This window comes from Strix aluco, chromosome W (genome assembly GCF_031877795.1).
Source record: "Strix aluco isolate bStrAlu1 chromosome W, bStrAlu1.hap1, whole genome shotgun sequence".
NCBI lineage: Eukaryota > Metazoa > Chordata > Aves > Strigiformes > Strigidae > Strix > Strix aluco.
The window spans coordinates 3,586,413-3,613,557 of NC_133970.1; the positions used below are offsets into that span (position 1 = coordinate 3,586,413).

Below are 27,145 nucleotides of genomic sequence, written 5' to 3' on the forward strand. Positions count from 1 at the left end.
CAGTATCCCTGGGGGAGACGTGTAAAAGTAAATTGCACGCCTTCCCATGTAAAGGCAAAGCCATCTCTGTCTGCCTCCTGTATGGGGACCATAAAGAACATATCTTTTACATCAATAGTTGCTAAGATCTGGTGGGCTTGTTCCTGTATGGTTGCAATCAGTTCAGCTATGTTAGGCACTGCAGCTGTTAGAGGACCTGTATTGGCATTTAATCGCCGATAGTCAATTGTCAGTCGCCACTTTCCGTTAGGTTTACGGACTGGCCACACTGGGGAATTATAGGGTGAGTGAGTTGGAACGATTATCCCTTGCTCCCGCAGCTCTGCTATTACCGGAGTGATCCCCTCCCTTGCACCTAACGGTAAGGCGTAAGGTTTCACATTAACAGTTTTAGAAGGAGGAAGCGCAGGCGCTTGCTGTAAAACTCTTATAGAGGCAGTTGGGGACCCAAATTTCCATTCCCTTCCTTTTGAATCCACCCAGGCTTGTCCCTTCAATAGGTCAAGTCCCAGGATATTTGTGGGGAAATTTCCCAGGATCATAATAGCCTCTGTTGCAGTTTCATTCCCAGGTAACCAGCATTTCACCCGAGCAGTCGGCTGTGGCTTAGAGTCCCCGAAAACATCTGTAACCCAGATCTGCTTTTTGTCAGCAATTATGCCATTGCGCTTGGCAACCTCCGCTTGGAGTGCTGAGATCTGAGCACCCGTATCTACTAGAAATGTAACTGGAGTTTTAAGGGGACCGAGCGGAAAGGTAATCAACAAGTCTCCTTTAGTATTCTCTGTGAGCCTCCTTAAGTGGACCCACCCACCATCCCCCGGCTCACTTACTGGGGATGGCGCATCCAGTTTCCTGACCCTAAATCAATCAAGTCCTCTTCAGGGGCAGTTGGTGTTTGAGAAGCAATTACCACCATCTCGTTAGTTTTCAGTTCTGTCCCTCCCTTTGCCCGAAAGGTCTGCTCAGTTGAGGGGGGGGCAGCTTCCTTTTGTCTTTGCAGGCTCGAATGAGCTTTTCTAAAACTGTAGCAGGCATACCATCCATTAACTCTCGGGGAATCCCCTGTCCAATTCCCTCAGTCCACAAGAGGTTTCTCTTTGCTCTTAAAACTTGCGGAGGGGAAGGAGGCGGATTTTCCTGCTGTTCCACTCTGCGTACCGAGGGCTTAGGTTTACCCGTTCCCCCGGTAAGGCCTATTCTCCGGACGTAATTTATTAAGTCCTGAGCTATCTCTCCCCAGGTCATGGCTTCTCCCCCTGCCCGTCTCCCCCCTCGTGGGGCTAATGCATTCCGCAAACGATCTTGTAATTGTACTGCATGTGATTTCAAAGAGTCCGGCAAGCCCCGGATCAGGGGAGTCATTTGATCGGGGTTAGCAATTAATAGCATTGGGGAAGGCTGCTGCGGAACCAAACGCCAGTGTGGTGGTTTGACCTTGGCTAAATGCCAGGTACCCACCAAGTCGCTCTATCACTTCCCCCCCTTTCCCCTTTTTTTCTCAATAGGGCAAAGAAGGGAAAGAAAATAAGATAGGACAACAAAACAACCCTTGTGGGTAAAACAACAGCAGTTTTAATATAAGCAAAGCGAAGCAAAGGTCTGCGCGCGGAAGCAAAAAAAAGAAAACAGATTTATTCTCTACTTCCCATGAACAGGCGATGTCGGGCCTTCTCAGGAAGCAGGGCTCCCATACGCGTAGTGGTTGCCTCGGAGGACCAAGGGTGACCCCACCCCCTTCCTCCTTTCTCCCACCTTTATACTGAGCAGACGTCATATGGTCTGGAATATCCCTTTGGTCAGTTGGGGTCAGCTGTCCTGGTTGTGTCCCCTCCCAAGATCTTGCCCACCCCGTCCCACTGTGGGGGGGGGAAATGTCGGAAAGAGCCTTGGTGCTGTGTAAGCACTACTCAGCAGTAGCCACAGCACCAGTGTGCTATCAACACCCTGCCAGCTCCCAACATAAAACACAGCACCATGAGGGCTGCTACAGGGGAAAACCAATTCTGGCTCAGCCAGACCCGATACAGCCGGTCATGCATTAATTGGAGACAAGCAGCCTTCTGCAGACTTTCGGTCAAATGATTTACGGTTGGGGTCTCAATACATACTGGATCCCCCCTTTCCAAGGGGTCCAGACCCCCAGCCCAATAGGCAGCTCGTTGAGTTAACGACCACGGCTCTGTCTGGTCGTCAGTAACTAAGAAAACCCCTGGCCCCCAGTACCCCTGGGCCTCATCTTCTGATAACAAAATTCGGTCGCCACCAGTCAAAGATACCCTCCACACGTATTCAGTCTCAGTTTCCTGAGCTCGTCTGGTATATTTCTCCTGAATTTTCACAAGCTCAGTTGCTGGATATGGTGTAGTTCGAATGGTGACCTGCGGAGCTCTTCCACCCTGACCCTCGGTGGTCTCCGTTTTAATTAATGGTCTTAAATTTGCCCCCTCATTTTCGGGGTAAAAAATTTCTCGGCTTATCTCTAAATCCTTTGTTGGGTACAAGGGTCTGGCTGCTGCTTTTGCCAGACTCATAACTCCCTGTTCACTGTCCGGAACAGAGCCGAGATCTGTCCGGTTGCAGGTTCCTTGTTCATTCCCCTCTTTTTCGGACTGTGAGATTTTTTCTCGGTCCAAGGCATCTAACAGAGCCGTGTGAAGTCGCTGAGAGGTGTTACGCTCATCAGCTAATTGGCTTTTCAGAACTTCAGTTTGCTCTTGCCAGAGTTTAGCTTTTTGTTCAGTAACTTTACGTTCCTCGACCAATTGATCCTGGAGAGCTTTTACCAGATCTTGTAAGGATTTGATCATTTCCCCTTCTAGTTGTTTCTTAACATGTTTATCTTTTTGGGCTGCAGTCAGTGCTGCCCCCAATACAGCGCACACTACAGCTTTTCCTTTGCCTGGTCGCGACCCTTGCACCCCCGCAAGTGCACTAATATAGCTTGCCACTGCTTCTGGATTATGCCAATTATCGTGGGCCCAAACCTCTACTAAAGGAGGAGGACAAGCCTTATACTCCTTCAGTTTCTCAAAAATAGGGGAGCAGTCAAGCACCAACAATTCCTGGCCAGTCATGGCTTGCTACTGCTCGAACCTCTCCTGGCTTAGAGCTGAGAGGTCACTTCCCGATTCTCCCTGTCCTTATCGGATAGAGAATCGGTATCCCTCCGACCCTCTCCCAGCATAGAGCTGAGGGGCCAATTCCCAGTTCTCCCTGTCCGAGTTGGTCGGATAGAGAACCAGTATCTCATAAGACATTCCGACACCGAAGGGGATCCTGCCGACTACGCCAATTTTAATGTCACGTCCCGCTCAGACGAGGGGGACAAGTGACTCAGATTCGCAAATCCCCAATGGAGCGGACAACAAGTCTCCAAGTCTAAACATTTATTAACTACCCACAATGTACTAATTGAACACACGATAGTTGGCTAAGTATATAGCAAGTTGTGGCAAGCAATATAATATGCCTTGCATTGCTTAATAGGAAAGGGAAAAGAGGGAGATAGAGGGAATGGGGAAATACAGATCACCGGTCTGGGTTTCTGAGCTGATCCTGCCGACGAGGGTTCCAGGAGGCACAGGAGGCAGCCGGCTTTTTCGCTGGCATCCGTCTTCTTCGCTTCACTGCACTCTCTCTCGGGCCGCCCGGGCCCTCCCCCCCGCCCCCTTCTTGATTTATACCCACTGTCCTTGGGTCTGTCCCCTAGGTCGACCCACATACCTACGTATCCCATGTACGGGGAGGGGTAAGGTGTTTCATGGGATGATGTAATTAGCATGATCATGTTAGCCCTCGTTAGCATATTGAGGGGTGTTAACTTTAATATGCATTCCGTGGATAATGAAGCAAAGGTCATTCACCGGACAGATGGCCCTTGAAATTTGGCCAGGTGCCTCAGAGCAGAGCTGTCCTGTCTCCACAGGGCTCCCTCCTCCAGCCCCATCTTGTGTTATTCGGACAGCCTTATCAGCTTCGACCTCCACACCATCCACCCTGGGACTCATAGTTTTGTCTTGCGAGTGTTTGAGGCATTTCTTCGATCAGCCTCAACTTTTGCTTTCTCAGGCTGTTTTTCTTAGTGTCTCACAGGCCTCGTTTCTCGTCTCTCACAAGGGGGAAGCACTCCCCTGCTCCACGTGGTTCCCCTCTCATGGGAGACAGTCCTCCACAAACTTTCTCCATCATGAGTCCTCCCCACAGGATGCTCCAGTGTGGGTCACCCCTGCATGCTGTACTCTTCCCAGTGCCAAAGTGCAACAGCGGGGGTTTCTTCTTCCACAGAGTCCCAGTCTTCTTCGGGTACAGCTGCCTGCTCCAGTGTGGGGTCCTCCATGGGCTGCAGGTGAATTTCTGTTCCACCATGGACTCCCACGAGTGGCGGGGTGGGCCCTGCCCTCTCACCACAGGATACAGAGGAGTCTCTGCTCTGGCATACCTCCCCCTCCTTCCTCCTCCTTTCTTCCACTGACTTTGGTGTTTGCATAGGTGTCATCCTCGCAACTCCTCACAACTCGAACTGCTCCTCCCAGGTTCCCCTTCTTAAATACGTTATCCCAGAGGCGCATCCACCATCACTAATTGGCTCAGCCTTGGCACAGAAGCGGGTCTGACTTGGAGCCAGGGGAGCTTCCGGAAGGTTCTCACAGGGGCCACTGCTGTAGCCCCCTCCCCCGCTACCAAAAACCCCGCCACACAGACCCAGCACAGAGGGCCATTCAAATACATGGTTATTCATGTGTGTGCAAATAGCAGGATCATATAAACCTAATTTCATTGTAAGGAATCCAGCCTTAAAAATGCAATTACCTTCTTCTGAAAGATCATTCTCCACATCACTGATTAAGATGTGCAAACTGATATCTCAGAGAATTGTCAATGAGGACTCTAAGCTATCTTTTCTGATTTGTAACCACCATGTTGCCTCTTTGACTTTCCTGTAGAATATGAGTTGGTTTGGGAGACTGTTCTGTAGGTCTTTCTCTAAGACATTCTGAGAACTACAATTAAAAAATATTGCTTGTAAATCACTTACTCTAAAAGAAAAAGTAGGTACCTCATTTTGTAAGTATTGTTCATTTAGATGGGAGGCACTCTTCTATATCTCATTTTCTTACTTTTTCCAAAGTCTACATTAATCTTAACTTCAGCACATAGAAAGTGAAGGAGAGTTGGGGGTTTCATGCTTTATATGCTTAGGTGATGCGGACAATATTAACTGCCTCATGAAGTATTGCTCCCTTTCTATACCCATTCTGGTGTAGGTATGTAAATGAAATAGACCTCTATAGTAATCTCTGCACAGTCCTTTTAATCTTAATTCTGTTTGTAAAATCACAGCAAGAGACTTCAGTTAAATTTGTGTGCTGTAAATAATGTGATTTTTCATAATTGTGAATTATGATAATTCACTTGAGAGTTTTATCATTGAACAAGAACCTATTGAACCCAATTTTCTTTGTCATCTTTGAAACAAAAACCTGTAAAAGTATTCTTGTCACCAAATAAACATTTTCAGTGAGATCTGAATTTATTGGAAAATTACTGCTGTCTAATATCTTTGGGCTTAATTCTACAAAAGGAGATAGTGATTTCAAGTGTAGGGGTTGGTGTGGCTATCTGTGTGAAATATACTTCGTTAATAATCTTGGTTTTGCAAATCAGTCTGGTAAGCTTGAAGTTTATATTAACATCACTAATTATTTTTTTTTAGTAAATAACATAGATTCCATTTCTCTTAGATCTGTCATTGCTGTAGTTGACATTAATGAATTCTCTTGTCTGTTTTTACCTTAGAAAAAGTACTGAAGAAATACAAGCAAATAATGTTTTTTACAAAATAAACATAACTTGATATCTTATCCAGGAAAAATCTGCTGATACTTTTTTTTTCTGCACATTCCACTGGGTTGGTCAAAATCCATCAGTATTTAAAAAAAAGCCTCACTATGTTTCAGAACCTGGCAAGCCAAGAAGTTTGTCAAAAATAAAAATGAAATAGGAAAAGATTATGAAGGGCTATTTATAGAAAGCTAAAACTTAAAGAGAATAGGAAGGCATTCTGGGGAAATGTCACTGGATGCTATTAAATGTAGGGGTAAAATATCACTTATTCGTTTCTTTTACCATTCCTTAATCGCTTGCTTTTGCCCACTGCTGGGGGCAGGACATTAGGCTAGATGGCTCATACTTTCTCATATCAACTTCTTGTTTGATTTTGTTTCTTTTTTTAAATATATGTGAAGTTGTGTTTTATGCTTAATTTTGCCCAAATGACCAAATAATAACATAAAGATATGAAAGAGAACAGTTAAAGCAATGAAGAAAGGCAGGTCTTAAATGCACACTGACTATTTTTTGACTCGTTTTACTGTATGTCAGAATATTTTGTCAGTCAAGGGAACATGAAAAGCTTCAGTATAAATGATAACTAGCATAAGTTTTCTGGTCATAAAGAACGGTGTCATCAATGAGCTGTATACATTCCTTTTCCCTGTAATCTCTACAGCTTTAGTTTAGCTACACTATATGTAGATGCACTGTAATTAGTATAAGGAGCATGGTCTTGGAGACTTCTCTACTCATAGCCAAACTCTAAAGAAGAGGTCACAATTGATCTGTTATTTCTTTGAGTAATATATGGTCTTTTTTTATTTCTCCTTTTTTAGCCAGTTGAAATAAGAGTTTGTAGTAACAGAAAATTGAAAGTTTGAAGCATTGTCAATGCCATCTATGCCTTCAGTGCCATATTATACACCATAGTGGTTTTTTTTTTCTCTCTAGAAAAGGAATCTTGGATGAATATGGCCAGATCACCAGTCTTGTAACAGAAGAGATTGCGAATGTCCATAAAGAGATCCAGACCTCTGTTGAATGGATAGACCCTAACTCTGAGTACAATGACTTCATAGATACTCATAGGTATAAGTTTTCATCTTGGTGTACATGTTCATGTTTCTTCTTGAGGAAAAACTTGTATTAAACTACAACACTGCTAAAGTGATCAGAGTTGTATTTGTTTCTGATCAGTTCCTTTTAAATTGTTATTTGTAAAGCATCGTCCTAATTTGAAAAGCTGTTCCACTTGCATGTACAGAAAGTTGTCTGAATGTCAAGTTTTTAACCTGATTGTTTCTTCAACCATCCATATCTTTGGCTGTCTCTAGAGAAACAGAATTCCAATTACTATTATTGCATGTGAAGAGCCATAACTTTAGTACTGGCAGCAGAATACATAGAATCATAGAAACATTTAGGTTGGAAAAGATCTCCCCTCAGCCTCCTTTTCTCCAGACTAAACACCCCCGGTTCCCTCAACCGCTCCTCATAAGACATGTGCTCCAGACCCTGCACCAGCTCCGTTGCTCTTCTTTGGACACAACAACCCAGATTCGGTGTGAGCTAATTTAGTGTGTATTTGGATGCATTTTGCATCCTGGGCTAAGTTAAGTTTCTGTACTATATTTCTCTCATTGCCCGTATTTTAGATAGTTTAAAGTGAACTCTAGGTACCCCTGTATACACTGCAGTTACTGCAGAGTAAGTAGTGCCTGAAACAACAAAATATGCAGGTAATGCAAGAAAGTTTTTAATTTAAAAAATAAACTTTATTTGCTGTTTATTGAACTGATATTGCATATGGGTACATAAGTGGATAGTCCTAAGACTTCTTGCATTATCCTTTGTTATTAATATGCACATTGATAATTGTCATGTGCAGATTTATAGCTGGATCAGCTAAGTGGTTCCTTGTAAATAGATACCCCCTGAAAACCTTGATTATGTTGTATCTTAATTCAAAGAATTATATTCTGTTTTGTTCTCTGTTATGTTTTTAAGACTGTGTCCTTTATTTAAAGAAAAAAGAATATATATCCTATTGTTTTTACTTTTATTTCATGTGTAATTTAAACTATATTCTAGTTATTAATAATTCAAAACAAAACAATTTTCTTTATGATCTACTTAAAGATACATATTAATTTTGCAAATATAACTTTTACTTGCTAAATTAGGTCATCAGAAGTTGTCGAACAAGCAATAGAGTTTGATACGTCTTTACTAGAAGAAAGCGAAAACCTTCAAGCTAATGAGATCATGTGGAATAACCTAACAGCAGAAAGTTTAAAAGTCACGTAAGTTTTCTTTAAAAACTTTAATCCTTTAGAAATTCTGTCATACACGATGTCTACACTCAATCAGCTCATTGCATATCTGTGTCCTGACTTTTAAGGTCCAGTTTCTGAAATAATGTTTTTAAGCTATAGACTCTTGCCCATTGCACTTTTTATTGTTCCTTTGCACAAAATACTCCCCTCCAACCCAAAAAAAGCAGCACTTGCCTGAACTTTCAGTTTAGTCTCTCCTCCTCCCCAGTTAATTTTTACAGTGCCCCAAATCCATCATGAATTATCCTTGGAAACTTAATAGTTTTCTCAAAGGTGCTTCCACATTCAGTATTCTAGGAAAAATACTGGAAGCTGTTTATGAAGCCACTGAGTATAGTGATGTAGTCAGCGATGTAAATTGCCAACCAGGAAATGCTCATAAATACATTTGTTTTACCTGTTTTGTAGGTGTTCTGCTTTTTTTCCAAAGAAAATTCTTATTCACTGTTAAAATCTTTAGTATGTATTAATTTCCTAACATAGCTGTAGCTGTTGTATTAGATTTCATTGAACTTTTAGCTATTCAGGGTGATTAACTACCTCCCTACATATTTTGTTAAATCTATTGTGTAGTTTTATCTTTTTATTAATTTCCCCAAATTTAATAGTTGTTACTGGGGAAAAAATCTCCTGCTGAGGTTATAATCTTGTCAGTCTCATCTTTTGCCATAAAATGTTCTGATGTAGTCACTTTTGTGATTGCAAAAATTAATTGTAAATTTATTTTTTTATTGATTAAAGCAATATAAAATGGTAAATTCAATAATTCATTGGTAGATGATATTTTTTGTCTGTAATATATTTCAGTCTGACTTATTTGAGGCTTTTCATTACAGTGTATAACTGATCCAAATAAGAAATCAGTGTTTTTTTAATTTGTCTGCTTAATCAAACCATGACCTTTGTTTCACGCAGATTTTTATTAAAAGAAAAATAATAATGAGAATGTATAGAAGTGAGAAATTTCAAATGTAAATACATTACAGTGTGTCTTCTGTAAATTATTCTAAGCCCTATGTTTCCTCAACACTACTGAGATGATCTGGATTTCGTTCATTCTTTTTCAAGGTCATTAGTTGTCCTCTGTTTTTCTTGTGCAATCTAATTATTTTTCATAAATTTATTCTTAAATAGGTATTGAAATAACCTCTTTTTTATAATGTCTCAGCTTTCTTTGTCAGACTTCTCCTCAGTCCCAAAACAGCTTCATCTTTCTTATGAATAGGTCCATTAATTAATAAAACCCCTCCCTCCTCTGTAAAGATTTTTCTGTTTATAAGATATTCTGCATTATTGCTAAATTGAGATTATTCCTGCATAAACTATGTATATGTTGTACAGCTAGCTGTACTTCAGCAGTTACAAGGAAAAAATATATACTAAATCTCTCTTTTGAAAGGTCTTACAATTTTTATAAGATTCTACCTTCCACAGCTCAAAAATATAAATAACTCCTTGGTTCGCTTGTCTTCTGTATCCCAGCGTTTAGAAATAAGCCATCAGCATGTCTAAGCAAAACATCTTAAACACTGCTTTTTTAGCAAATAATTTTGATGAAATTTGTGTTTGTAAATAAGTATCTTCAGATTTGCATAAATATAATTTTTTTAATACAACTTCCAGTGTGTCCTATTACAAAACTTATATTTATGCATTTTAAATTCTTTGATACATTTGAGAGAGAAATTTTATGGTGTGATTTTATTTTTGGAACAGGAATCAAATAGCTCTTTCAAGTGTTGCTGTATGTCTACTTTCTGGTACGGATTATATTCAGGCCTCTGAGCAAATGAGTCTGACTAAATGCTGTGCAAAGCATTTGATGCTGTCCCGCACAACATCCTTGTCTCTAAATTGGAGAGACATGGATTTGATGGATTGACCACTCGGTGGATAATGACTTGTCTGGATGGTCGCACTCAAAGAGTTGCAGTCCAAGTGGAGAGAGGTGACGAGTGGTGTCCTCAGGGGTCGGGGTTGGGACTGGCGCTGTTTAACATCTTTGTTGGACACATGGACAGTGGGATCGAGTGCACCCTCAGCAAGTTTGCTGATGACACCAAGCTGTGTGGTGCAGCTGACATGCTGGAGGGAAGGGATGTGCCATCCAGAGGGACCTTGACAGGCTGGAGAGGTGGGCCCATGCAAACCTCATGGAGTTCAACAAGGCCAAGTGCAAGGTCCTGCACGTGGGTCAGGGTAATCTCAAGAACAAATCCAGGCTGATGAGTGGATTGAGAGCAGTCCTGTGAAGAAGGACTTGGGGGTACTGGTGGATAGAAAACTGACTATGAGCCAGCAATGTGCGCTCACAGCCCAGAAAGCCAACCGTGTCCTGGGCTGCACCCAGAGCAGTGTGGGCAGCAGGGCGAGGGGGGGATTCTACCCCTCTGCTCTATTCTCGTGAGACCCCTCCTGGAGTACTGCATCCATCTCTGGGGGCACCAACATCAGAAGGACGTGGACAGGCTCGAGTGGGTCCAGAGGAGGCCACAAAGATGCTCAGGGGGCTGGAGCACCCCCCTGTGAAGACAGGCTGAGAGAGTTGGGGGGGTTCAGCTGGAGAAGAGAAGGCTCCGGGGAGACCTTAGAGCGGCCTCCCAGGGCTGAAAGGGGCTACAGGAAAGGGGGGAGGGACTCTTGATCAGGGAGTGATAGGATGAGGGGTATCGGTTTTAAACTGACAGAGGGGAGATTTACATTAGATCTAAGGAAGAAATTCTTCCCTGTGAGGGTGGTGAGGCCCTGGCACAAGTTGGGGTTGTTTAGCCTGTAGAAGAGAAGGCTTCAGGGAGACCTTATAGCAGCCTTCCAGTACCTAAAGGGGGCTACAAGAAAGATGGAGAGGGACTTTTTACAAGGGCATGTAGTGATAGGACGAGGGGTAACAGTTTTAAACTGAGAGAGGGCAGATTTAGATTAGATGTAAGGAAGAAATTCTTCCCTGTGAGGGTGGTGAGGCCCTGGCACAGGTTGCCCAGAGAAGCTGTGGCTGCCCCCTCCCTGGAAGGGTTCAAGGCCAGGTTGGACGGGGCTTTGGGCAACCTGGGCTAGTGGAAGGTGTCCCTGCCTGTGGCAGGGGGGTTGGAACTAGATGATCTTTAAAGGTGCCTTCCAACCCAAACCATTCTAGGATTCTATATTAGGTCAGACCGAAGATTCACCTAGCCAATTTTCTTCTCTCTGACATTAGCCCAAAGGGGAAAGTGTAGGGAGGAGAACAAGAACAGGCTGTGTGTGCATTCCCCAGAATGTTCTCTCAGCCTCCCATAATTTTCAGATTTGAATTTTTTTGAGGCAGAAATAATATTTGTTTGTAATAGCCTTAGATGTATTTTTCTTTCATGAATTTATCCAGTCAGTTTCAATATGTGTAAGTATCTATTGTCCACAGTATCTTAGGTCAAGGAATTCCAAAGATTAACTTAACATCATGTGCACCTGTTACTTCCTACTTTCATTTTATGACTAAGCTCTTGTTTTGGAAGACAATAGGAATAATGTACTCCTTTCCACCCCATTCATGATATTGTAAACTTTTATCATATTCCTGCTCTGTCATCTTTTTTTTCTTTAGCTTTAGTCCTTCCTTTCGCAAAACTTCTTATCTTTTATTAAGCTTGTTATCTTTTTTTTGAATGTTTTCAAGGTTACTGTATTGTTTTTGAGATAAATGACCAGAATTGCACAGGTAATCCAGATACATAAATTGAGAGAGGCATATTGAGGTTTCCTATGTTCTTGTTCTGCTTAATTTTTAACAAATACTAGAGAATCCTTGTGTTTGATTTTTCTGTCCACTGTTAAGTATCGAGCCAGTGTTTTCGAGGAATACTCTGTTGTAACCCCAAGATTTTATTTCTTGGTGGTAACAGTCAGCTTAGAGCCATTCACTGTATAAAGTTTCTGATTGTTTTCCCCCTTGTATATTTGTTTATTTTAATACACATTGAGATTAATCTTCTAAATGGCAGTCCAGTTACTGATTCTCATAAGATTCAGAAAAATCCTTTTGCATTATTCATATTCAGCCCCTTCCTTTACTACCTCAGATAACATTGTACTGCCAGCATTTTTTTTCACTTGTTAAATTGTTGTTTCATCTCAGTTATTATGAACATATTAAGCAGTGCAGATTTTTGTGGACATCTACTAATTATCTCCTGGCACTGTAAAAACTGACTCTTTATTATTATCCTATTTCTTCTGTTTTAAATTGTTTTTAATACAAGCAAGAACCCTTCCTCTTATGACTGCTTAGTTTTCTTTAACTGCTTTTGATTGATATACCTTGTCAACTGCTTTTTATATACCTTTTACTATAGTCTTGCTTTAAAACTACTAGAAAAATATAACATGCTTGTATCAACTTATTGTGGATTGATTAGATATTCTCAAGTAAGGTCAGTGTATTACATCCTTTATTGATAGATGACGGCTTTTTAAAGATCCATTCTGTATGTTCTGAAACAATAGGAATTTGTTTGTTGATCTTTAGAGTTGAGATCATGGCTTTGGATCTTCAAAATACTACATCGTTATGTTTCTGCAGAGGAAACCTTCAGTATCTGGCAAATCTAGCAAATATAATAAATCTAATACATGTACTGGGTTTATTTCCCAGACATTGAATGGATTAGAAGATATATGTTAATCCAGAATCAATAATTTTCAGTCAAATCAATCGTTTTTTTGAGTATATGAGAAGAATGACAACTTTACGTGCATTACTGAAGGTTTTAATAAAATATATTCTAAGGATAAGTGATGAGAAAACTGGTTCAGTTTTACATTTTCAGGTAAGTTTATATTTATGAATAAAAAAGATTTAACAGAGAGAGGTAGTTAAAAGTCAGTGTTTATTAGGGAACTTTTATAAGTAATGAGAGAGATGTGGTGTCTCCTGATAAATATTGATGACTATCATAGACTAATATTGAGATATTCTGAAAAGCATAACAGAATAAACCTCCTCTGACACCCAAAACTGTTCCAGTTTGGGGAGTAATCGATCTGTGCACTATCAAGTACTATATATATTTTACCTTTGTTCCACTCTTTAATACATTTTTATTGAAATTGTGCTTGAAAATACAGGGGAAACAGAGTAAGGTACTTGAAGATGGATAGGTGAATGCCAAGAAAGAAAGGATATTTTGTAAATTATTCTCCCAGCTTAGCAATTGCTTGAAGTCAAAGTATATTTTTTGATAGGCGAGCCTTTTATCTGCTTTGTGTATAGTTGATTGAGAATTATATCGCAAAGTCTCATTTTACATTTGTTGACTTTTTTTGGTATTGGAATATTTGCCAGTATAATTGCAAAGTGTCAGTAATGGTTTTAATGTGCAATATCAGTTTCTCAGTTAATGTTGAGTATTCTTGTACAAATTTTACCTTTATTTTGGACTTACCATTACCAAAAACTGTGTGACTTTAAAGAAGTTAATTGTATAGAGAAGAATATACAAATCACTCTTATACTAAAAAGTATTGTTTTAACTTGCAATGCAAAACCTACTGATTCTGGTTTTATTATTTCTAGAGATTAATACATCACAACTGCTGATTGTACATATCTATCTAATGTGTACTCCAGCAGTCTGAAGGCTTTCAATTTTAATATAACTTCTCATGAATTAGCAATATATTAGGAAGGCATTAATCCACATAATGCATTATGTAGGCAGCAAATCATTCTGTATGTATCTACAATCTAGTATGAATTCTGTAATAACATATTTGAATAATATAATAATATAAAGGTACAAGCACAAAAAACATATTTTGAAGACTAATGCTCCTTTTCATCTTTAGGAAAAAAAATTAAATGTTTCCAAATATATTCAGTTTGTGTATGCATACCATAGATTTCTGAAATGTATGTATTACAGGTTAAAAACAGTAATAGAAGACTTGATTCAGACACAGCAGACACTTTTGATCAAAGAGAAACTTGTGTTGGAACTAGAGAAAAAATTAGAAGAGTCCTCTAAGACTTGTGAAAAAACATCGGAGTAAGTATAACTAAAATATCAAAGCATAATAATTTGAGATAAATTTGTCTATAATGCAGTTCCTAAGACTTAAATATGAAATAATCTGCACTAACATTGTTTTGCTATAGTGAGAAGTGATTATTATCAATGACAACAAAAAGTCAGTTTCCCATGTCTTAAATAAACCTTCCCTGCTTCAGATCCTAATTAATTAGCGAACTGAGCAGCTCCTTTAATTTAGTTTAATTGTCATACTATTGGGATAGCTCAAGAACTGGACCTTTGGTTAGCAGTGTAACTTCAGCTTGATGGAACAAAAGGAGTCAATTCAGATTGTCTCTCTGACAGTTCATTGTATAGATATGATTTTATGAAAGACTTCTCACAGCCATATGCAAGATATGTAAACTTTCTTATGCAGTAATGTAGAACCAATATCCTGTAATACTGAATAGTAAATAATGAAGGTGAGGGATTAATTGGTGTTTTACACTGCCACAAATAAACATTCATTATAAATAATAATTTTTGATCAAGATCATTGGTCTTTTCCCTAACTCTGATTAAATTTCACACCACAGTCTAAACTGAAGTTATAACAACAGATAAATAGCTTTTGTCTGTAGTGATGTTTTTTCAATTCTTCTTGTGATCAGTCAGAATCTTACTAACTTGGTCATAAATATTGGTTTGCAATACCACTGAAGTGGAATGCAAGTCCTCAGATAATTCTGTCTTCATTGAAAAACACTTCTAAGCTTTCTGTTGAAGGTGTCTTGTAATTGATACATTGAGTAGTATTTTATTCATATATGAAACTTTATATATATATGTGTAATTGTTCTGATTTGATGATTTCCTGTTCTTTCTTTGATAGTCTACACATATATTAACAGTATGTATGTTTTCAGTTCTTGGCCGACCTTCTTTGCTGCATATTGCTTAAAGGATAAACACTTTGAAATATATGAGTCTTGTGGGTTTTTTAAGCATTATGACTTTGTTTCTCCTTCATGCTGCTTTTTCCTTAGGAATGTTTCTTCAGTATTGTCTTGTTGTCCATTATATCTCTCTGAAAGTGGTTTTCTCTCCCTGACTTTCCCGCTGTAGGTAGATTCCTTTGATCCTGTAGCAGATGTTTGTATTTTTGAGATGATCTCAGTGTAGATTCCAGCTGTATCTGTGAGTCTTTTTAAAAAAACATGGGATCTGGCTTAGATTTCTAGGTGTAAGACATAAGCTTCCCTGAAATCACCCATTCTGTTTTAGCATTGGTTATGTCTTCCACCAACAGACCCCATTTTCATTTTTAACTGCACTGTAGAATGACCAGGACGTTTTTGATTGTTTAGCTCTTCTTATACAAGTACTTATGGTACCCAGAATGTCTCAATCAACTGTTGCATATTCTTGACTGCTGTCACACAATATAGTACCAGCCTCAGCACTACAAAGCAAGGTCAAAGGCAAGGACAGTTGAGCGATGAATGAAAGCTTGCCTCTTGAAGTAGTGGTCATCCTGATGGTGGATGGGCTGGTCAAGTCAGATTGCTTGGCTGTGAGTTTGGCACCTTCAAGGAGCTTTAATGCAAGTCTCTCTTCATGAAAGAAAGTGAGGAGGTCACCTCCAAATTCAAGAGCTTTAGAGTCTGTTACTGTTGAGTCTCACACAAGATGCTGAGGTTAGCCCTTCAGTGCTGAGGAAATCTTCCCTGGTTCTGCTTTATCTGGGCAAAATGGAGGTCAAGTCTGCAAAATTATGTTTTCTGTCTCTTCACTTGAACCAGTTTGGACTTCAGCTCACTTCTTTCTGACAAAGCCTCAGCACCACGAGTTCTGAGCTATTGAGTGACTTTGCGGTGTATACTAGGTCTGACTAGGATGGAATTAACTTTCCTCATAGCAGCCCCTATGGTGCTGTGCTTTGCGTTGGTGTCTAGAACAGTGTTCATAACACACTGATGTTGTGGCTACTGCTGAACAGCACTTTCACAGCATCAAGGCTTTCTCTCTTTCCCTACCCCCCCTGCAAAACACAGTAGGCTGGGGGTGGGCAGGAAGTTGGGAGGGGACATAGCCAGGACAGCTGAAACAAACTGACCAAAGGGATATTCCATACCATATGATGTTGTGCTCAGCAATAAAGGCTCAGTTTCACTGAGGAGGAAGAAGTGGGGACGTTCATGGTTATAGCATTTGTCTTCCCAAGCAAACATTACGTGTGCTGAGGCCCTGTTTTCCAGGCCTGCCAATGGGAAGTAGTGGATGAATTCCTCTTTTTGCTTTGCTGGTGCATGCAGCTTTTGCATTCCCTATTAAACTGTCATTATCTAGATTCGTGGGTCTTCTCAACTTCCTTCTATTTTCTCCCCATCCCGTAGGAGGATAGAGTGGGTGAGAGGCAGGGTAGGTGTTTGGTTGATGGATGGGGTCAACCCACTACAGTGTTTTTTGGCTGCCTGATGTTGGTCTTCTCACAGAGGTCACACCTGCAGCCTCCCAGCTACCAAAACCTTGCCATATAAGCCCAATACTGTTGTCCCAAAATCTGAGTTCTTTTACCTGGTGTGCAATGAGCTGGAAAACACACAGAGTTGATATATTTGTTTAATCCATATCTGCGCAGAGATGGGTGCTAGGTGGTAATTCCACAAAGCTAGCACACTGCACACAGGCAAGCGACATATTTATACAGTTCAAGCTACAAGGATGCACGTTTAATGTAATGACCACTGGTTACTTTCTTATCACTTTGTTCCTCATTGGTTAACAACATGCCTCATCTCGATTTAAAGTTACAATGGTTTTTTATTATTCTGTGCAAACTCAAAGGGTGGGGGTCTTATCACAGAATCCCAGAATCATCAAGGTTGGAAAAGACCTTGAAGATCATTTAGTCCAACCAGTAACCTCGTAACCTCACCCTGACCGTTCTCAACTCCACCAGATCCCTCAGTGCTGGGTCAACCCGACTCTTCAACCCCTCCAGGGATGGGGACTCCCCCCCTGCCCTGGGCAGCCCATTCCAACGCCCAACAACCCCTTCTGCAAAGAAATCCTTCCTAAGAGCCAGTCTGACCCTGCCCTGGCGCAGCTTGAGGCCATTCCCTCTTGTCCTGGCACTTGTTCCTTGGTTCAAGAGACTCATCCCCCCTCTCTGCACCCTCCTTTCAGGGAGTTGGAGAGGGCCATGAGGTCTCCCCTCAGCCTCCTCTTCTCCACACTAAACCCCCCCAGTTCCCTCAGCCGCTCCCCATCACACCTGTGCTCCAGACCCTGCACCAGCTCCGTTGCCCTTCTCTGGACACGCTCGAGTCATTCAATGGCCTTTTTGGAGTGAGGGGCCCAAAACTGAACCCACCAGTGCCGAGTCCAGGTGTAAGATCCCTTCCCTGTCCCTGCTGGCCACGCTATTGCTGATACAAGCCAGGATGCCATTGGCCTTCTTGGCTACCTGGGCACACTGCTGGCTCCTGTTCAGCCGGCTGGCAATCAACCCCCCCCAGGTCCCTCTCTGACTGGCAGCTCTCCAGCCACTCCTCCCCAAGCCTGTAGCGCTGCTGGGGGTTGTTGTGGCCCAAGTGCAGCACCTGACATTTGGCCTTATTGAAACTCCTCCAGTTGGCCTCAGCCCATCGCTCCAGCCTGTCCAGGTCTCTCTGCAGAGCCTCCCTACCCTCGAGCAGATCAACACTCCCACCCAACTTGGTGTCATCTGCAAACTGACTGAGGGTGCACTCGATCCCCTTGTCCAGATCATCCATAAAGATGTTAAACAGGAGTGGCCCCAAAACCGAGCCCTGGGGGACACCACTCGTGACCGGCCGCCAACCAGATTTAACTCCATTCACCACAACTCTCTGGGCCCGGCCATCCAGCCAGTTTTTTACCCAGCGAAGCGTGCAATCATCCAAGCCTCGAGCAGCCAGTTTCGCCAGGAGAATGCTGTGGGAAACGGCGTCAAAGGCCTTACTAAAGTCAAGGTAAACAACATCCACAGCCTTTCCCTCATCCAATAAGCAGGTCGCCCTGTCATAGAAGGAGATCAGGTTTGTCAAGCAGGACCTGCCTTTCATAAACCCATGCTGATTGGGCCTGATCATCTGGTTGTCCCCCATGTGTTGTATGATGGTACTCAGGATGAGCTGCTCCATCAGCTTCCCGGGCACCGACGTCAAGCTGACAGGCCTGTAATTTCCCGGATCATCCTTCCAACCCTTGGGCGTCACATTGGCCAGTTTCCAATCTGTCGGGACCTCCCCGGTCAGCCAGGACTGCTGGTAAATGCTGGAAAGCGGCTTGGCGAGCACCCCAGCCAGCTCCTTCAGCACCCTCGGGTGTATCCCATCCGGTCCCATAGACTTGTGTGTGTCTATGTGATGCAGTAGGTCACTGACTGTCTCCTCCTGGAATGCGGGGGGATCGTTCTCCCAGTCTCTGTCCTCTGGCTGAGGAGGCTGGATTCCCTCAGTACAACTAGTCTTGCTATTAAAGACTGAGGCAAAAAAAGGCATTAAGGACCTCAGCCTTCTCCTCATCACTTGTTACCATGTTTCCTCCTGCGTCTAGCAGGGGATGGAGACTGTCCCTGGCCTTTCTTTTGCTGCTGACATACTTATAGAAACATTTCTTGTTGTCCTTGATTGCTGAAGCCAGATTAATTTCCAGCTGGGCTTTAGACCTCCTGATTTCCGACCTGCATAGCCTCACAGCCTCTTTGTAATCACTGTGAGTGGCTAGCTCCTTCTTCCAAAGGGTGTAAACTCTCCTTTTCTCCCTGAGTTGCAGCCAAAGCTCCCTGTTTAGCCAGGGTGGCCACCTCTGTCGCCGGCTTCTCTTACAGCACCTGGACACCGCCTGCTCCTGTGCCATTAAGACTTCCTTCTTAAAGAGTGCCCAGCCTTCCTGGACCCCTATACCCTTCAGGACCGTCTCCCAAGGGATTCTGTCAAGCAGGTGCCTAAACAAGACAAAGTCAGCCCTTTGGAAGTCCTTGATGTCAGTTCTGCTGCCCCCTCTCCTGGCCTTTCTAAGAATAGAGAAAACTATTGTTTCATGATTTTATTTATCTGAATAGGGGGCTGCTTCTCATCAAGATGCGTGGCTTTCACATTATAATGAGCTAAGTTCAGGTAAAGGACACAACTTGGGCATTCTTTATCGTATCTCTGAGCACATGACCAAGGGAGGTTTTCTCATTCCTCAATTCAAGGTTTTGTCTTTTTTTGCAAGGCTCTACTATCTTTGAGCCTATTATCCCCTTCCAAGGCCTTGTACTGTGAAATGTTTCTTTTTGTTTTAATCTTTAATCTTTCATCAGTACCACTTTCCTGTCTGTTGCCCTGATCCAGTCTCACAAGGACTCTTCACATAAGATCTTACTCTGTGAGGTTGATAGTAGCTCTTGTTAGCCACAAGGACCATAATGTTTGCATTGATGGAAGCCACAGCTAAAGAATTTTATAGGGGCTACTTCTCCATGCATAGATGGAATAGGGAACATTCTACATGTGATTTTAGCAAACTGAAAATATTTAGTGTTTCACATAATTTTCAGCAGATGACCTGGTTCACATCTTGCCACAGTTCAGGAAAGAGAACAGTTCATGTGTTTTAACATGCAGGATCTGTTGTCTTATCTGTGGATCATGATGAGCTGTAACCATTCAGAGTTTGGGATGTTTTCATTTTAGCTGATGTGTTTTCACCAAAGCCTTGCTGATAGTGGAAGGGCATCATTTTCACAGGGAGATCTTTTTTCTTTTTTCTCTCTCATAATGAAGACCAGATGGTAGAACATTATCTCAAGTAGAGATTGTTCACTTCTTTGTATGATACTTTTAAACTTCTGCAGTCTCATGCCAAACTTCTCTTCCAGGACCTCTAATTGTGTCTTTATACATCATACTGATCCTTTCCCCATGAATTATCATTCTGCTGATTATCAGAATATTTTTTTTTTTGTGACTTAGTACAATGCGCATATTTAGGGATATAAATTTTTATCTTTTCCTGACAACAAGGATTGTATGATAGAGCATTCCCTTATTATTTCGGAACCTACTTGAATAATCATCTGACTCGGGGTCACTTCATGAAGAAACAGTCTCTGACATCCGTGACACTTGGCCTGTAGTGCATTCAGAATGTTTTTTTCATGTTCAGTGTTTACATGTACAAGTTAGGATAGAGAAACTTCTTGCTGCATCAACAAACAAGGTTAAATCAGGTGTCCCCTGCTTTGTTGGAGAGGACTGAAGCTGTGGGTGTGTGGAATTGTTGATGAGATTGTTATTTGAATTGTTTTTTCTGGATGTTGTGGTTTGAACTCAGCCGGTAGTAAATTGCCACGTGGCCAGTTGTTTACTCCCCCCCCAGTGAAATAGGGGAGGGATAGGAAAAAAAAAAAAGAAATTTGTAGGTTAAATAAAAAAAAAAATAATAGCAAAACCAACAGTAACGATAGTAGTGCAAAACGGGTAAAATGCAGTAGTGGCTCACCGAACGGCGACCGGTACAGAGCCCGTCCCCAGCAGCGATCCGACCACAGCACAGAAACCCGCCCAGCCGATCCGGAAACCAAAACCAAACCAAACAACGCCCACCCGTGAGAGAGCACGCGCCCGCCTATATGCTGAGCTTCGATGTCACATGCCATGGAATGCTCCAAGGATCGATCAGGACCCAGCCCTTCAGCTGTGCTCCCTCTCAGCCCACGGAAAGTTAACTCTGTCCTGGCCAAAACCAGGACACTGGATTTCTCAGCTCTCTTGCGGGCAGTGTCAGCAGATCTGTGTGAACCTTATTCATGAGTACAACAACCATCATCATTTATGAGAGAGGAATTACATGAGCCAGATTTGTTGTTGCTAGGGCAAAGGAGATATATTTTAATTTCTGCTCAGGAGTGGGTTGTTGTCAGAGATAACTTCTAAATTTCCTTTTTTTTCCCCAAAGAATTGGAGGGCTGGCAGGAGGGTTTGTCTTCCAGAGGTTATTCTCAAGGTGTTGAGTGATAGAATACTATGATTTTTCTCTACACTGTCCACATTCTTAGTAGTTCTGGTCCCTCAACCTGCTTCATCTGTCCTTTCAGACCGTGAGAACTCTGTACCTCTTTCTAGACTACATGTCACTGGGTTCCAGTTGAGTGCTTTTAAGGTTGTCTATATTGCACCATGGATGGTGGATGGTTCTCTGTGTTAGACAGCTTCTGTCCATCTTTGGTTTTGGCAGTTCTTGGGGTTAATATGAAAGCGTCCTCTAGATACTTGTATATGCTCTAAGTCAGGGGTTCTCAACCTTTCCTTCACCACGGACCCCCTTTAAATACCTTTTGTGTCCGCAGACCACCAAGACTTAATTCAAGATTCAAAGCACTAGACTACATCAAACATTTATTTCCATTTTCTCATGGAGGGTCTTCAAATTTGGAGAGAAGGGGAAATAAGTTAATCTGTTAATGCACACACTCCTATTAGAATATCTTTATTGCAATGATTCCCGCTTGCCGCCAGCCAGACCAAATGTTTCCGGGCTGGACATTCCCCACCCCTGCTTTAAGCCTTCGTGGACCCCCTGTGATGACATTGCAGCCCCCCAGGGGTCTGCGGACCACAGGTTGAGAACCACTGCTCTACTTCACTACTGCTTGATTATGTTTGTTTTGAAATATCTCTTGGAGTTGAATGTGGGTGCTCTTTGATATTTTTATGTGAAAGTCCATCTTATGGCCATCTTATTTTAATTAATTTCTGTTCTTTCTTATCAAAGAAATTAATTTTTCAATATTTCCTTATTCCTGAAGGTTCATGCTTCTAGGACTGAATTCATACTTGATATTCTGAGTGTAAGGAAGACTCTTTCCTTTTATTGACACAGGTCTAGATCTTCTGAAAGTCCCCCAAATTTAACTTTATTAATTTCTGGGAGGATTGAGCACTCTGGAGCTTTTGGGGGTTTTTTTGGGTTGTTTGTTTTTTTTTTTTCCCCTCTGTGCAGAATCTCTTCAAATGGCTCTCCATTTGCATGCAACAAAGGTGGAAATCTTGATGATTGCAGCAGAGGAGATTGGTACAGTCTTTTTACGTAGCTGTCTGCTGTGAGGCCACTTGCAGGGTTGTGAGTTTTCTCCTCCCCCCCTCCCCAGTCTGTTTTAAGCACTATCTTGTCGCTGAAGCATTTAAAGCTGATAGAGCCTTCAGTAGGCTATGCTACAACTGTTGTTTTACAAAGGAAAATCTCAGGTCTTCTACAAGGCACTATTTATAGGGTAACAGTTTGAAGTTTGTCAGTGTAAGAATGTAGGCATGGAGTTTCTCTCAAAGAAAGAAGAATCAATAAATAGACTAAAAACTGGCTAGTGGACATGAAATATAACTGTAACTAAATCTTCTTACTCTGAATTACTGAACTTGTTTTTTTTTTAAAAAAAGTCAGTGACTTGGAAGAAAACTATCTATCTAAAACGTTGAGATGAGACACTAGTAAATTCGGATTGCATTATGTATTGTGCTTGACTAATTGTCTTTTTCCAAATATAAACTTATACACACAAAAAAGAAGGCTTATAGGGATTGAGAGTGGCTGTTGGTCTGTCCTTGGAAAGGTGTTGGAAGGTGTTGGGGGAAATTTGAAAATGCTCTTGCAATCTCTAAATCGCTAAATAATGAAATACTATATCAGAAGACTGTGGTATAGGTGAGACGGCTAATAGAATAAAGGGTCCAGTTCTGATAGATGTTGAAAAATGTGTGTGTTTATAAGCCATAAAAGCATATAGAAGATGAGAAAGAACTTCTTTTAGCCCCTTATGGAGTTCAGTTTGTTTAGCTTAAAAAAAAAAGAACATTAAAGAGTGTTCTGACTGCAGTCCAGACATACTTATGCAGTAGAGGACCTTTCAGTCCAGAAGATGGAGACAACATGTGCCTTTAACATGGAGCCAGACAAATTTATACTGGATATAAGGTGAGTTTAATAGTGAAGATAATTATTATAACGGCTATGTGGATTGCAGTGGATTACTCAGCACTGGAAATCATAATCTAAAATTGTATTTCTTCCCAAAAGGACAGGGAACCCTAACGGTTGTAAATTCAACCAAAGTCGATGAAAATAATAATTTCCTTCATTACATGGATGGATAAAGTGAAAAAAGAAAAACAAATTCCAGTACTGAAAATGCTTTATTCTATGCAGCTTTTATGAAGCAAAATATGTATTTTAAATCATGAGTTTTAAAATTGCTTGTTATTTTTCTCTGCAGTCTTGTACTCTTGCTGAGCCAAAAGCATGCACTGGAAGAACTCAAGCAAACAGTTCAGCAATTAAGATGCTCTGAGGCAAAATTTGCAGCCCAGAAAGAACTACTGGAACAAAAGGTTCAAGAAAATGATGGGAAAGAGCCACCACCTGTAGTGAATTATGAAGAAGATGCCAGATCAGTCACTTCTATGGTAAGCTTTGCATTTGTTTAACTATGTCATTGTTTTGCTGATTAAGGATACCAATTAAACTCAGACAGCAGAGTGAAAAGAGCAGGTGTATTTTACTGGTGATAACTAAATAATGTAACAGAGTAATACAGGAAACGTGCAATAAGAAAAGGCAGAATAATGCACCTAAAGCAATTAATAGGAAAATCCAGGGTAATGCATCAACTCATTACTACATGAGAGAGAGAATAGTGATTAAGGAAGATCCAGCACCCCTTGCATACGTTACCAACATCCAGACCCGCAGGCGCTGGGCAGCCCCGGCTGCAGCGAGGATTTGTTGAGCCTTTCCCAGCAAGTGGGAAATCCTACGCGGGGCGTCCACCCGTAGGTGAGGCACCCAAAGTCGCTGTGAGCGGGTCCAGCTTTATGTACCAAAAATCAGCAAGTCAGAATAACTGGCACCTTTGTTTTGAGTGAAAACATCTGGTTTCATCCTCCTGTTGGATTCCACCCAAAGCCTGGCCAGGGCTTGTGGGGAGAACCAAGGGAGTGTCTAACAAGGCCAACACTTGGGTTCTCAGCCTTGAACAAGGCTGAACAAGGGAGGTTGGATACATTCTCTCAGCATTTCATCCTCACTACTGATTATATTCTGTCCAAGCTGCATCTTTCACTAGCGAGCGTACACACTTCATTAATGATCACATACTAAGTTAGCAGCTGCGGCTCGGGGCCTGTTGTTCAGGCTTCAGTACTTCAACACTTTAGCACTTTTTACACCAGCATAGGTGGTTTGTTATAACTTAGTACAATACCTACTAGCACAGTGGTTATCAGTTATAAAATATACAGGATTCATCTATAGGTCAACTCTGGCTTGGGCCTGTTGCTCAAGCCCTAGCACTTTAGTCATGCATCCTTGCTATTTTACTGTAGTCCCGGGGTCAGAGGAGAGTCAGGGTGTAGTGGGCCTCAGATCCTCAGTAATCCCAGCTCCAAATCCCTGGAGCTCAACCTCAGGTTTCTCCTGGAGTTTTCTTCCAGAGTCTCCAGGTGAGGCCATGTTCCATGGCTACTGTGTAGAACATGTTTCTCACAGCTGTTCCTTACTGGACCAGCTCAAGTGCTACTGCATGAGCTATCCCCTGTTTGATCTGTTGAGGGCCCCAGTCGAAATAGTTCTTTCGGGTCCCTCAATCGAGAGGGCTCACAAGCTGACTATAAACCAGAATGCCTATTTCTAGAAAGCCACAATGCCTAGGAAATCTTGTGTTTCTTTTTTTATGAACTGGTTGGGACATAGCTGTTATCTTGTTGATCACATCCATAGGGATGTGCCAATGTCCATCCTGCCATTTTATTCCTGAAAATTGGATCTCCTGTGCAGGTCCTTTGACTTTGCATTGTGTACTGGTTGTGGCTGTGATGGAGTTAATTTTCCTCATGTTAGTTGGTATGATGCTCTGCTTTGCATTTGTATCTAAAGCAGTGTTGATAACACACCAGTGTTTTGGCTATTGCTGAACTAGGCTTGCACAGTGTCAGGGCTTTCTCTCTCTCTTCCCCCCCATAAGTCTGTAGGCTGGAGGGTGGGCAAAAGGTTGGTAGGAGACATAGCCAAGACAGCTGACCCAAACTGACCAAAGGGATATTCCATATCATATAACATCATGCTCAACAGTAAAAGCTTAGGGAAAGGAGGAGGAAGTGGGGACGTTGATGGTTATGGCGTTTGTCTTCCCAAGCAAACATTACGTGTGCTGAGGCCCTGTTTTCCAGGCCTGCCAATGGGAAGTAGTGGATGAATTCCTCTTTTTGCTTTGCTGGTGCATGCAGCTTTTGCATTCCCTATTAAACTGTCATTATCTAGATTCGTGGGTCTTCTCAACTTCCTTCTATTTTCTCCCCATCCCGTAGGAGGATAGAGTGGGTGAGAGGCAGGGTAGGTGTTTGGCTGATGGATGGGGTCAACCCACTACAGTGTTTTTTGGCACCCAGTGTGGGGCTCAAGATAATGACAGTTTTGATCTGCATGTGCTATAGCTATTATAGTTGTTAATTGGCAGGATTTTGTGCAGGTCACAGCGCTTGCTTGCTTTACTGTATAATAGAGTCTAGGACTTGTTAGTGGCTGCTTTTACCTCTTGCCATTTGCTGTGCTGCTTATCTCTCTATTTTGCTGTGCCTGGGAACAGCTTGATAAAAACAGTGACCATGTGCTTGGCCCTGGCATTGATGTCATTCCTGTGTTGGCTGGGCTATATTGTGGAGAGAATGAGGGATTACACCTCCCCTTTCTCCTCTGGGATTGACGTGCATAGTTTTGTTGCACAGGCTCCTGAGGTTCTTGCGCATCCTTATGTATCTGTTTGATCCTAGTATCTAATACTATTGGCTTTTTGTGGGTTTGTGGAACCTGGTTTCATCCTGGTGTAAGAGGAAACAAGACACCTTGCCTATGAGGTACCATTATGGAGAAATTCCCCAAACTCTCTCCAGGAACTCAACATGCTGGGGTGCCTCTCTGAAGTGCCTGTACACTAATGCATGCAGCATGGGGAATAAACATGAGGAGTTAGAAGTCTGTGTGCAGTTGCAGGGCTACGATCTTGTTGGAATCGTGGAGATGTGATGGGATGGCGCCCATGACTGGAGTGTTGCAATGGATGTGTACAGGCTCTTCAGGAAGAACAGGCTGGGAAGATGAGTAGGCCCTTTATATGAGAGAGCAGCTGGAATACATGGAGCTCTACCTGGGGATGGATGAGGAGCTGACGGAGTGAAGTTGAGCCTGGGAAGAACGGAGAGATGGGGGGGAAGGGAATAAATTAAATTAATTTCCCTGAGTTGAGTCTGTTTTGCCCATGCTGGTAATTGGTGAGTGATCTCTATCCATCCTTATCTCGACCCTTGAGCTTTTCATTATATTTTCTCTCCCGTATCCAGTTAAGGAGGGGGAGTGATAGAGAGACTTGGTGGACACCTGGCATCCAGCCAAGGTTAACCCACCACAGATCCTCATAGAGAAGCTGATGAGGTATGGGCTGGATAAGCAGACAGTGAGGTGGGTTGAAAATGGCCTGAATGGCCATGTCCAGAGGGTGGTGATCAATAGCACAAAGTCTAGTTGGTGGTCAGTAACTAGCAGTGTACCCCAGGGGTCAATCCTGGGTCCAGTCCTGTTCAACATCTTCATTAATGATCTGGATGATGGGCCACAGTGCACCCTCAGCAAGTTTGCAGATGACACAAAACGAGGAGGAGTGGCTGATACACCAGAGGGTTGGGCTGCCATTCAGAGGGACATGGACAGGCTGGAGAAATGGGCTGACAGGAACTTCATGAAGTTCAACAAGGGGAATGAAAAGCTTGACAGAAAAGGGCCTGGGGGTCCTGGTGGACACCAAGTTGAACATGAGCCAGCAATGTGCCCTTGCAGCAATGAAGGCTAATGGTATCCTGGGCTGAATGAGGCAAAGTACTGCCAGAAGGTCAAGGGAGGTGATCCTACCCCTCTACTCAACACTGGTGAGGC

General features: G+C 42.2%; 1 protein-coding gene across 5 annotated transcripts in view; it reads left to right on the plus strand.

The window, feature by feature from the left end:
* Positions 1-27,145, plus strand: part of LOC141917798 (tyrosine-protein kinase Fer-like) — a 216,578-nt gene that overhangs the window by 57,968 nt on the left and 131,465 nt on the right. For all 5 annotated transcript variants that reach the window (XR_012621465.1, XM_074811324.1, XM_074811323.1 and 2 more), the window contains 4 exons: positions 6,787-6,924; positions 8,019-8,138; positions 14,066-14,188; positions 23,439-23,628. Coding sequence is in view for 4 of the 5 variants with exons in the window: in XM_074811324.1 (XP_074667425.1) it covers positions 6,787-6,924; positions 8,019-8,138; positions 14,066-14,188; positions 23,439-23,628 (571 nt within the window). In the remaining variant the exon portion in view is untranslated. The remainder of the gene's footprint in view (positions 1-6,786; positions 6,925-8,018; positions 8,139-14,065; positions 14,189-23,438; positions 23,629-27,145) is intronic.